A 13505-nucleotide genomic window follows, 5' to 3' on the forward strand; every position below is an offset into this window, starting at 1 on the left:
TCTTTTTATAAAACAAGGAACAGTTTTCCTGTGATACAGTAGACAGTTTTAAAAGCTAAATGGAAGCATAACGTAATTCAGCAAATATGTTTTCTAATAGACATTTTTTTTGAGGCAGGCTCTCACTCTGTCACCAAGCTGGAAAATATGCATATTATTTTGAGAACCATTGCCTCCAATTATAGCTAATACTTCAGTGATTGGAAAAAAAAGTCATAGTTTTATGTAATAACACTATCTTATATAAAAAGCATTTCTGAATTGTAGCATCTATAATTCTAATATTTATATGTATTTCTTTTATCCTAAGATGTAACTCCAGACTGTTCCCGATCCTTTAAGGTAGTCATAGAAGTACACTGCAGATTGGTCATTTTTCCCACTCAGGATCCTAATAAGTAATAGGAAATGGAAAAACATTTTTCTGTATGGATTCATGCATTAATTAACGTATGTAGTAAGTGAATTCATGCATTAATTAATGTATGTAGTAAGTGGAGTTTTATGTGCATGTTATAATTAGTTGAACTATTTCTAAAGCAACATAGTACCTTTACATGAGATTATTCCTTTTTAAAATGAACCAAAAACAAAAAAATGACAAAAGGTAGGAGGGAATACAATTCTGTCATTCCCACTTCAAATTCTGACTAGCTACCTAAAACGTTAACCATTGTTTTGTATGTGCCTAGCAGATAATGTTGTCTGAGATTTATTTGAATTGCCTGCTATGACTAGATTGAGGTGGCTACATAGAGGTGGTATCAAATGAAGCTATTTCATGATCTTCTGCCTTCATGGTCTATTTTAATACAAAAGGAAATTTTGACAAATATTCCCTGGTAGTGGATTATTTATGCCTTAAATCCATGAGCTATTGATTGCAGGATTGTTACTGTAGTTGCAAACTAAGAATATTAACATTTCTTATCAGCTACATATGACAGAAGAAATTTGCTATCACAGTAAAATTTAAACTTTTTTTTGTTTCATTTGAAGGTTAAGGAAATACTTGCTGATTATGATCCCAATTTTATGGCCATGAGTCTTGATGAAGCCTACTTGAATATAACAAAGCACTTACAAGAAAGACAAAATTGGCCTGAGGATAAAAGAAGGTATTTCATCAAAATGGGAAACTCTGTAGAAAATGGTAAGCAACTTATTAAGACTATCAATCCAAGAAGCAGTGAAAAAAAAAAAAAAAGCATAACTCTTTGAGTTAACCCAGTTAATTTATTAGCCTGCATAGGTAGAAGGAATAGATGTACCTTTATAAAAATGTAAAATCAGAAATTTAAAAAATACCGTGGGTTTTCTGAGTTAAACATGTAGAATATCACATATAAACAAAATGTGATTGTTAAATCTCTAAGCTTAAGAGTCTGCAGAGTCCCTGAACAAAATAATTTTATAGCAGTTATTTTCCTAAAAAATGTTTAGATGGCATTGAAGCTGAGAAAGTTATCTGTTTAAGGTGGCCTTTTGTTGTTGTTAGAAAAGACTAGCCTCAAACATATCAAAACATAGGACGATTCTATTTTTCTTCATAGTCCTAATTTTCTATAATCTATTATAGCAATTATGACTGTTTTCAGTTCTGCCAAAATTAATGACTTTCCACTCCCTTCTTTGCCTTAGACTTTATAGTTTCAAGATTCCAGGGTTTTTTGTTTTTTTTTTCTTAAATAATCCCTTTATTACCTATCTAAAAGCAATACCAAGAAACATGCAGATATTACACATACTGCTTACAACATTTTGTCAAAGGTATGATTATTTCACATTGTCTAAGATGTCTTGGACCCCTGAAGAAAGTTCACCTGGATGAAAAAGTGGCACAGAAGAGTTTGCTCACAACCCACAAGAACATTTCATGTGCACAACTCATTGCTTCAGAGGGGCCAGGCAGTGTTAGGGAAAGCTGTTTGTAACTTTCCCTGAAGCAAAAATGGTAGATCCAAAATGACATTAATCTTAACTCTCTCACTTTGTGACTCACATAATTTGGAGCAAGTTTAACATGGGCATCAAATCACAACTTTATTACCTTATTTAAAGCCCTAAGGGATAGGTCTCTCTTTTCTTTTATTAGGAACATTAAAATAATCATTATTTCTGGACACAGAGGCATAGAGCAAAGGTTTCCCTTATTTAGTATAACTTTATTGTTTGAGGATGTAGTGCGTAAAGCCTGATGTCAGTCACTTTGCGTAAAATCTTAGTTTATTAATTCCTTACTTTCATAAGAGAATGAGGGAAAATCATTAAATAATTATGTCAAAGCATCCCCTGAGGGCCGCCCGTAATAATTACTTGCATGATAATGTTTTAAAATTTTTACATTGGGATTAAAGTAAAATGTTTTCATTTTCCACTACTGTTCTTGTTGGTTTTTTGTTTGTTTGTTTGTTTTTTGTTTTTGTTTTTGTTTTTGAGACAGGGTCTCACCCTGTTGCCCAGGCTGGAGTGCAGTGGTGCAGTCTCGTCTCACTGCAAACCCCGCCTCCCAGGTTCAAGCAGTTCTCCTGCCTCAGCCTTCTGGGTAGCTAAGAATACAGGCACCTGCCACCATGCCTGGCTAATTTTTTGTATTTTTCATAGAGGCGAATTTTCACAATGTTAGCAAGGCTGGTCTCGAATTCCTGACCTTATGATCCACCTGCCTCAGCCTCCCAAAGTGCAGGGATCACAGGCTTGAGCCACCATACCTGGCCTACTACTGTTCTTTTCATTTATTATAATGTCCAAACTCACTATGAGTATGTGAATTTTTCATATCTATTGCTTTTAACATATTTACTTGTATAGTGCCTCTTCATGTATTTTCTTATTCTCAAGCAATTGAAATAGTTTAACTTTTCTTCTCATGTATAAATCCCTGTGGGCTGGCCTGTGGGCTGGGCTTTCAGGCATGTCTGACCTCACATTATGCCATGGGAAATTGTCAATAGTGCATTGGAACTATGGCAGGCAATTGATATATCTTCCTCTAAAGTTGTCTAAAGATGTCTCTAAAGTTCAAGACATTTTCTGCTGTTTCCCTGTTTTCTAGAAGGTGTTTGTCTTTGGAAGTGTATTGCTTACTACCATCTATCTCTACATACAAATAAAATAATAATTTTAAAAATATTTACTCTGCCATCTAAATCTGGGTGGTGAGTGCCAGACAATATAAGAAAGTGAAATAGCATACACTTTTTAGCACGTGTCGTCCAGAAGGCTTGCTTTAATCCTATTGTTATATTCTGATTACCTCAGTTATGGGGGTTATAAAGATATTTCTGTTAGAAAGCAAATAAGAAACTACTTCAGCAGTTAGTTACACAGCCAGGCCTCACAGAAAAGTTGAGTGTAGTTCAGATTGAACAGGTACCTGAACATTCTGTAGAAGCTCTGATAATGTACCAGAAGGCGGCATTCTTTGCTTCCTGCTGTATAGTTCTGCTCTCACAGTGATTCACCTGAGGGCAGGGTGGTAGAGGAAAGAGGTATAAAACATGGCATAAAAAAGGCTGCAGAGGGTGTTTATGAATGTGACACATAAACTTGGTTTGCAGTTTTTCTATAGCTCTCTTTACCTTAACTTCTACCCATCCAGATGGGGAAAGAGCTCCAGGTAGATAACATTTCAACTGTTCCACAGTCTTTTTTTTTTTTGAAATGGAGTCTCACTCTGCCACCAAGGCTGGAGTGCAGTGGCATGATCTCAGCTCACTGCACCCTCCACCTCCTGGGTTGAAGTGATTCTCCTGCCCCAGCCTCACAAACAGCTGGGATTACAGGTGTGTGCCACCATGCTCGTTTTTGCGCTTTTAGTAGAAATACGGTTTCACTACGTTAGCCAGACTGGTCTCGAACTCCTGACCTCAAGTGATCCCCCTGCCTCAGCCTCCCAAAGTGCTGAGATTACAGGTATGAGCCACCTTACCTGGCCTGTTTTCCCTCTGAATTGCTCTACATTTTAAAACCAGCATATTTAAAAATGACAGGAACTGAAGCACATAAATAACAGCTAATGTAAGTTTGAATAAGGCTTATTGGTGAGGCAAGATAATTCACATTTATAATCCTAGCACTTGAGGGGGCTAAGGCAAGAGGATCAGTTGAGCCGAGGAGTTCAAGACCACCCTGGGCAAGATTATGAAATCCCATCTTTATTTACCAGAAAATTATAAAGTTAGCTAGGTGTGATGGCTTGTGCCTTTAGTCCCAAATACAGTCCAGCCTGGGCAAGAGAGAGACCCTGTCTCAAAAAAAAAAAAAAAAAAAAAAGGAGAGAAAGAAAATAAGGCTTATTATGTATGTGCCCTGGGAATTTGGAAAATGTCTGACTGAATTAACATCTATGACTTAACTCACACTGCATATTTTAAATTTTAGTTAATCTGATGTCTTTGGTATTTATTTTATATTATCTTTATTTATATTTTCTTTAAATTTTTTTCCTAAATAGCCAAGTTCATTTTTCAAGTAATATACATTCATATGCATCTTGAAACTAGAAATTTAATTTTTGTTTCTGCATTTGCCTTAATTTGGAAAATGTTTACATGTAATAAAATTGTGAGACAGGATCAGAAAGCTTTGTTGCTAACCTTGGTTGTTATAAATACATTTAAACTGTATTTCTTCTACATTAAGCCCAGAAAAATAGGCTTTAATGGATTTGTTCATGGAGACATTTTTAGTATAAGTATAGATTTAAGTGTATTTTACAGTCCACTTATGAAAAATATAAGTATAATGATGTAATAACTAGATTGGTATTTTTGCTTTGTAATAATAGTTTATAGCCTAGTAATAATAACATCTCTTTTTCTTAAACTGGGGATTATTCAATCAGACCTTAAGAATTTGTATATTTAAATAAGCATAACTTTCAGAGGTAGTTTCTGTTTATTTTGAATTTGCCTTTAGTCAAAGTGATACTTTATAAACAAGCAAATCAAAATTTTAAAAGTATATACTTCTTAAAACAAAGATGAGTTACTCTTCCTGTTTATGATTTAGATAATCCAGGAAAGGAAGTTAATAAACTGAGTGAGGATGAACGATCCATCTCTCCGCTACTTTTTGAAGAGAGTCCTCCTGATTTGCAACCCCCAGGAGATGAAGAACAAAACAATCCTCAAATACTCCAAAACTCAGTTGTTTTTGGAACATCAGCCGAGGAAGTGGTAAAGGAAATTCGTTTCAGAATCAAGCAAAAAACAACACTGACAGCCAGTGCAGGTATTTAAAAGGATATTGGTGGCCACTATAGTTAGAATTTTCAGACTGGCTAATTCAAGTGTAATTTTAGTAGTTTCTCATTCATTTTACTTATCTAGTTGGTTCAACTTCTAACAACTTTACCTATTCAGAATTGCTGTGAACCTAGTAATTAAATTGTAATTAAGCAGATTATGAGCCTGAAGAAGAAAAAAAAAAGATTATATATTTCATATAGCTATCTTTTTTAAGGACAAAATATATTTTTATTGGTTTTACATGTAATACTTGATTATTAGTTTGCCTTGGGAGACTTCAGTCCTTCCACGATTACACTGCAGGAGAGAACCCAGATGGCCACAAGGTAGGAGACAAAAGAAATACCAACTAGCAACATAGCAATCCAGGACCATGTGGTAAAAGGAAAAACAAGTTTACATATGCTGATAATCCATGAGGCCATCACTGTCTCTTAGCATAATAAATGTTATTCATCATGAGGACCCTAAACTATCTTGTAAAAGCCATATTGTGATTAGGTAAATCTTTTTTTCTATATCAAAGCATGTGAATAAATAATGCATCTTAGGAAGGTGTATATAACAATTGAAATGAACTGTTTAATGAATATATTTGAATGTACCCATTTCAAATTATCTTAATCAGGACTGCCAGAAATTATAAAACATCTTTCTGAAAAATAGTAATTTGTTTTGTGAATAACGTAAAAAGGATGCACCAATCTAATTATCATTATTTTAAATATACTGCAGCCCAGAATCTTTGATTTTTTGCTTTATGTGGATAATCTATGCAGAAGACCTTTTCAGAGAGTAAATATTCATCCTAAATTATATCTGGATCTTTTCTGAGAAGTGGATACAGAACCACTATAAAAACAATCTGGGCCAGGCGTGTTGGCTTACACCTACAATCCCAGCACATTGGGAGGCCAAGGCGGGTGGATCACTTGAGGTCAGGAGTTCAAGACCAGCCTGACCAATATAGTGAGACTCTGTCTCTACTAAAAATATAGAAATTAGCCGGGTGTACTCAGGAGGCTGAGACAGGAGAATCACTTGAACCCAGGAGGTGGAGGTTGAAGTGAGCCAAGATCGCGCCACTGCACTCCAGTTTGGGCAACCGAGTGAGACTCCATCTGAAAAAAAAAACAAAAACAAAATCTGTATTCCCACTAAAAGTAGTAAGTAAACTAATAATAACAGTTAATATTGCTCAGCTCAGAAATTACTCTTACATTTTAAAATATCATGGAGAACTAAATATTCCTCATTTTTGCTGCCACAGTAACTAATACAATCTGTTTTTCTAAAACCATATAGTAGGCTCTGGGGAAGTAAGGTAGATGGTAATCAAATGTTATTCTTAAAGTAGCAGTACAAATCATTTGAGATTTTTTGCAATTAACATTTTTTTCTGTTTTGTTATTGCATATTTAAAAATCATACATATCAACTTCTTTGAGTCATCCGAGTATTCTTCTTTTAAGGCATTGCCCCAAATACAATGTTAGCAAAAGTATGCAGTGATAAGAATAAACCAAATGGACAATACCAAATTCTCCCCGATAGACAAGCTGTGATGGACTTCATCAAGGATTTACCCATTAGAAAGGTAAGATTTTATATAAACTTTTTCATCTGTATACGTACGCCAAATTCTGAAGAGATAACTATGTAGGCCAATAGTTAATCATTCTTTGCTAAAAAGTTTTAAAACAATAGATAACAAGCAAGAAGTATAATGGGTGATTGAATTTGGACTTGAAGAAATGTTTCTATGAAACCCTAAAAGTGAGATTTAGTGTATATTTCCTATAAATTTTTAAGAAAGTAATAATCACAGTTTTTTAAATGAACTCCTGCCAAGCAGAAGGGAAATTAAAATAACATTTGTAACAGTCCTTTCATCTGTAACTTAGTGCTAGCTGAGTTCTAAAGTCCAGATTGCTACTAGATTAATGGGCATGATGCTTCAAAGATATTTAGAATTTTAATTGTTGTTGACAAAGAATAAACCAAAATACTTCACCATTTTAAAAATGGTAAAATTATCCCTCAGGGCTTCCAAAAAAGTGTATACCTTATTTTTTTTTTTTTTAAAGCTTCTATATTATTTTTTAAAGCTTCTAGATTTTTCTGAGTACATACATTTTTTTTTCCAATAATTGCACTACACACTACTGTATATGATGTTCTAGGATTTGCTTTTCTCATTCAACATAATGTACATGAATGAATTTAAATATTTTTCCCATGCTCAGTATGTAACATATAATGATTACTGACTAGTATATGTAAGGCGTAGCTGCAAAGCAGTGTTTTCCAATGTGTTTTTCAAGTATGAATATGTATTCTCTTTAAAAAGGTTCTGGGGTCAAATACCTTTGGGTGTGTCACACACTGTTGTTATGTCACTATGCATATTAATATATTAAAGATTCATAAATCTTGCAATTAAAAGCTTCACTTAAATTTGTTAGTCCCACCATTCCCCAAGTTTATATGACCACAATACTCCTTTTTTAAGCCTTTTGAAATTCCATGAAAAACTAGTTTAGTAAATGTGGTGAAAAGTAATTAAAGCAGTTTTCTTGCATGACTTGTGAAGATGATAGGCACATTAATCATACCTTTAATCAATTATAAAAGGTATAATGAGCACTTTGGGAGGCCGAGGTGGGTGGATCACCTGAGGTCAGGAGTTCGAGACCAGCCTGTCCAACATGGAGAAACCTCGTCTCTACTAAAAATGCAAAATTAGCCAGGTGTGCTGGTGCATGCCTGTAATCCCAGCTAATCGGGAGGCTGAGGCATGAGAATCATTTGAACGCAGGACGTGGAGGTTTCGGTGAGCCAAGATTGTGCCATTGCCCTCCAGCCTGGGCAACAAGAGCGAGACTCTATCTCAAAAAAAAAAAAAAAAAAAAAAAAAAAAAAGCATAATGAGATTATAATCTCAATTTTTAGCTCACCTTTAAAATCTATTAATAATAAATATTGATTCTTTTCTAGGTTTCTGGAATAGGAAAAGTTACAGAAAAAATGTTAAAGGCCCTTGGAATTATTACATGCACAGAACTTTACCAACAGAGGGCATTGCTTTCTCTCCTTTTCTCTGAAACATCTTGGCATTATTTCCTTCATATCTCTTTGGGTCTAGGCTCAACACACCTGACAAGGTATCTATATGTATTGTCATTATGTTTTTTCTTTAGCATTTACTGCAATATCAGTTTTAACCATTGATATGAGGCTACATGGATAACATGTTTTAAAATTCTTTTAGGCTAGTTTAATTCAGAATATAATGTTTGAATTAGAGTCAACAGATTGGATGTAGGAGAAAGGGAAAAGAAGAATGAAGAATCACTCCTAGGTTGTTGGCTTAAGCATTGGGTAGAGAGACAAGAGGAATGATAGCTACTTTCTTTTTTATCCTACCTTGTTCTTTGTTCAGAACCTAAGAGGAGGCCGGGCATGGTGGCTCACGCCTATAATCCCAGCACTTGTGGGAGGCCGAGGTAGGCAGATCATGAGGCATGAGGTCAAGAGATAGATACCATCCTGGCCAACACGGTGAAACCCCGTCTCTACTAAAAATACAAAAATTGGCTGGGCATGGTGGCGGGCACCTGTACTAGGTTCCACAGCTACTAGGGAGGCTGAGGCAGGAGAATCACTTGAACCTAGGAGGTGGAGGTTGCAGTAAGCTGAGATTGCGCCACTGTACTCCAGCCTAGTGACAGAGCAAGACTTCATCTAAAAAAAAACAAAAACAAACAAAAAAAACCAGAACCTAAGAGGAATGCCAGTAGTCAGGTTGTTCATCCTGGCGACAGAGCAAGACTCCATCTCAAAAAAAAAAAAAAAAAAAGAAAAAGAAAAAAAAACAGAACCTAAGAGTAGTTAGGTTGTTGTGGAAAGAAAGATGGCCATATTCCATAATACACACTTTAATAAAGGAAGGAGATATGATGATTCTTTGAAAGCCTTGAACCACATTTCTTTGGTTTTCCAAATTTGTAAATGATTCATTCATTCAGTACTGAGTATTTTGTGTTAGGTACTATTCCAGGCACTATGGATAACAGCAGCAAATAGGCGTTTGCTGCCTTCATGGAGTTTACAGACTAGTGTGAGAGATAGAATATAACCAAATAAACAAATGAAGAAAGTAAAGCAGAGTGAGGGCATAGAAAATGACTTGGGGGTAAGTGTGAGGGATGGCAACCATCATCCACAGGGAGAGAGACCTGTGGGAGCCAGTCATGCAAAGGCTGAAAGAGGGAACAGCTAGGGGAAATACCCTGGGTTTTCTTCCCTGCCACTCTTTTACCTAGGTCTTAAAAAGAGGACCTCTAGAGAGAGAAGGTAAATTGCTGGGAGGGTAGGTGAGAAGAAGGGAATTTTGAAAGACTGGGAATCATGGAAGTCAACACTGGGTACTATTTTGACAATTTTGTCATTGTCTTGTCAGACTGTCCTCAAAATGACTCCTTTATATTCTTGTGTTTAAACTAAAGGACAACAATAAAAATCAATGGGGATGCATATAAAATTGATTGACCAATTAAACCTACTAAATTTTACAGAGATTGCAAGGCTTGTTGTAATACTTTACTCATCTCTTCCTGCTCTTCAATCTTTTGAGTCCATAGTTAGCTGACTTTGATCTTCAGTGGACATAATGAAAGATAAAGATGTCACAGCACTATAAGTAATTATATTAGAAGATAACAGGAAATAAAACTTTATTTTTAATCTAAATTTTTTTTATTTCCATAGTGCTTGAAAACAATATAGTTCTGATTTAATATAACATATATTAACTTGTGGTATTTAGAGATGCAGGTAAGGCTTTTACATGAAATTCATAGGTAATTTATAATAATATATCAAGCTTGCCTTTCCCTCTGTCCGTATTCTCTATTCCCTTACTTTGCTTTGCTTTTTAATCTGAGTACTTCTCCCCTTCTATCTATTCCGTATTTACTACTATATTTGTTTATCTGTCTCTCTTCAGTGGGATATATGTAAGTTTCCTTAGGGCAAGTACTTGGTCTGTTTTCTTCATTACTATATCCTCAAGTTCTAGAACAGTGCTTGAATCATAATAGATTCACTAAATGTTTGGAAAATGAGTACTCTACATGTAATTTCAACTTTTTGGTTTTAACTAGTCCTGTCGAGCAGCTGGAATACAGCCAAACCAGGTAGTTCAGATTCCCAGTCTTTATCCTATAGTCTGTATCAAATTCTGACTGAGGTTCTCTAGAGTGGTATACATGAATAATGAATGGGGTATGGGAGAAAGAAGTTAATATACTAGCCCAAAAACTAGATAAATGATTTTAAATTTTTAAAAATTTAATTGTATTCTGTAACTGGAAGATACTACATTACCACTTCCTATTTGTTTTTATAGCTTGTGGTTTTTGATAGGTTTTTAATAGAAGCAATTTCTAATATCTACCTATTTTCAAGTTTGTTCTCTTCATTAGATATAGACTTGATTAGCATCTTACCTATGTATGTTCTTTGTTTATTTTTGGATAAAAAACACTTTTTCATGAAGTATAAATTTTAATAAAAAATTTGAGATCTCTAAAAGGTAATTGATGGTTAAATCCTCTTGGTTAACTAAAAAAACTCAGTCTTTGAAAAATAAAGACTTTTTTTTTTTTCATTTTAAGGGATGGAGAGAGGAAGAGTATGAGCGTTGAAAGGTAATGTTTTGTTAATTATTGTTAATTGTGCATAATTCATGTTATTTTACTAATTTTAAATTGATTTTTAATATCACTGAAATAAGGAATCTATTTGCAAATTACTATAACCATTTTTAGTAGTTTACACTCCCTAAAGTAAATGCCTTAGTATAAGACTATTATTTTTAGTTGCTATAATCTCAAAAATAAACTTCTGCTATTTTTTTAATGTTGGTTTTTAATCCTTAGTGAAAACAAAGCATTTTAGAATTTCATATTTTAATTTCTAGCTTGTTTATAAGGACAATTGAGTATTTACTTAGGAAATTTAAGAAGTAACAATGGTAATTCTTCCTAAAATTCTTTCAATATTGGTGATTAAGCAGAAGCTTAATCACATAGTAAAGTATTACTAATGAAAGAAAGCTTAAAGATGATCTAGTTTAGTGGTTCACAATCCTGTTGGAAAACCAAAGAAAATCTTGATGGAAACTAGTACTATTTGGGGAAATAAGTAATTGTTTGAAATGTCCCTCAATTATCTTCTCAAAGTAGCAAGGTTCGTTCCACTGAGACATTTAAGAAACACTGACCTAGGGCCCAGCAAGGTGGCTCATGCCTATAATCCCAGCACTTTGGGAAGCTGAGGCAGGCAGAACACTTGAGGCCAGGAGTTTGAGACCAGCCTGGCCAATGTGGCAAAACCCTGTATCTACTAAAAATACAAAAATCAGCTGGGCATGGTGGCTCAAACCTGTAATCCCAGCTACTTGGGTGACTGAGGCTCGGGAATTGCTTGAACCTGGGAGGTGGAATTTGCAGTGAGCCAAGATGGCACCACTCCACTCCAGCCTGGGCAACAGAGTGAGACTCTGTCTCAAAACCAAAACAAGACAAAACACTGACCTAGTCAAGGTGTGTTCATATTTCACATATATTGTGTGTGGTCAGAAAAGCGAAATAACTTTTACAAGACAACACAGTAAATGGATTTGATAAAAATTGCTATTTTAGGTTTCGGTCCATGTGAAAGCAATCAAAGAGAGAGAAAAAAGCATCCAAAAGCAAAATAGTATTGTCCTATTAATAAAATGCTCTGCCATTTTGTCTGTTATTGAGGACGCTATTTGATATACAGGAATGTGTTCTCCACTGTTTTTCTGGAAACTGTCTCTCCTTGCTCTTTTTTAAAATGGGCCATATAACATCAAATTTGGTATGAAGTTGGAGCAAAGGAGGTTGCAATTTATTTACACACTTCTTTAATATAGAAAGAGCTCTTATAATCAATAAAAAAGAGACAGTAAGCCAATACAAAAAATGAACAAAGGTCTGATTAACGAATAGAAAAGAAAATACAAATGGCTCTTAAAACAAGTGAAAATATTGCCATTTTTATTTATAATTAAAAAAATGCAGATTGAAAGTTCTCTCAGATACCTTTCTTTCACTGGTTGGCCAAGATTCTAACCTACTTTATTGGCAAGACTGTGGGAGTAAAAATGTATAAACTTTAGAGGGAAGAGTACATTAGGTTTTTTATTGCCATCATAACAAATTTCTACAAATTTAGTGGCTTAAAACAACACAAATTTATTCTCTGTCATTCTGAAAGTCAGTGGTTCTAAAGTTAATGTGTTGGTAGAGCTCCGTTTCTTCTAGAAGCTCTGGAGGAGAGTCCATTTCTTTATGAAAATCTTCTAGAGGCCACCGGCATTCCTTAACTCATAGCCTCAGCAACTTCTTTATCTGACTCTAACCCTCCTGCCTCCTTCTTATAAGGACCCTTGGGATTACATTGGGCACAGCTGGACATTCCAGAGTAATCTCTCTCGATCAGAATTTAATCACCATCTGCTAAATCCCTTTTGTCATGTAAGGTGCTAGGTTCACAGATTCCAGGGATTAGGATTTGAACATCTTTAGGGACCATTATCTGGTTTACCACAGGGGGTAAGAAATTTGATAATATATATCAAAATCACAGATACACATGTACTTTGATGCCATTAATTCTTTTACTAAGAATTAATTCCACAGATGTAGTCACCTGTCATTTTACATATACACAGGGTTACTCATTGCATCTTTTATGATAGAAAAAACTTGAATATCCATGAATAGAGAATTGGTTAAATTACCTTATATATTTAAATTAGAATATTATGCTACTGTATAAAAATGAGGAAATCATTTACTCATGGGGAACTCTTACCAAGATAAATTAAGAAAAGCAGGGTACTAAACAATATCTAAAATTCTACTGTTTATATAAAAAAATAAGGGGGAAATGTTATGTTGTTTGCATATATATATGTGGGATATTTCTAAGGAATTCATAAGAATAAGAAGCTGACACATTGATTGTCACTAGGGAAGAGAACTGAGTAGCTGAGGACAAGGTTAAAAGTAGAAAGGGAACTCTTTTCTGATGGGTCACTTGCCCAGGGTCCATACTCATCATTCTGGCCTCTTTCTATTATCCTTTTTTATGTTAATATCACCTATCAACTTCCTTCAGTACTCTTTTGCAAATGAATTCAAAATATCTATATTTAAT

The 13505-nt window shown here is 34.6% G+C and overlaps 1 protein-coding gene across 5 annotated transcripts in view; it reads left to right on the forward strand.

Annotated features, from left to right (window-relative positions):
- The window catches only part of POLK (DNA polymerase kappa), a 99694-nt gene that overhangs the window by 75332 nt on the left and 10857 nt on the right, over positions 1 to 13505 (forward strand). For all 5 annotated transcript variants that reach the window (XM_037738175.1, XM_037738176.1, XM_037738177.1 and 2 more), the window contains 5 exons: positions 1000 to 1153; positions 5014 to 5235; positions 6725 to 6849; positions 8250 to 8416; positions 10931 to 10963. In XM_037738175.1, the coding sequence (XP_037594103.1) occupies positions 1000 to 1153; positions 5014 to 5235; positions 6725 to 6849; positions 8250 to 8416; positions 10931 to 10963 (701 nt within the window). The remainder of the gene's footprint in view (positions 1 to 999; positions 1154 to 5013; positions 5236 to 6724; positions 6850 to 8249; positions 8417 to 10930; positions 10964 to 13505) is intronic.

The sequence above is a fragment of the Cebus imitator genome, unplaced genomic scaffold (assembly GCF_001604975.1).
Source record: "Cebus imitator isolate Cc_AM_T3 unplaced genomic scaffold, Cebus_imitator-1.0 Scaffold50, whole genome shotgun sequence".
Classification (NCBI taxonomy): Eukaryota; Metazoa; Chordata; class Mammalia; order Primates; family Cebidae; genus Cebus; species Cebus imitator.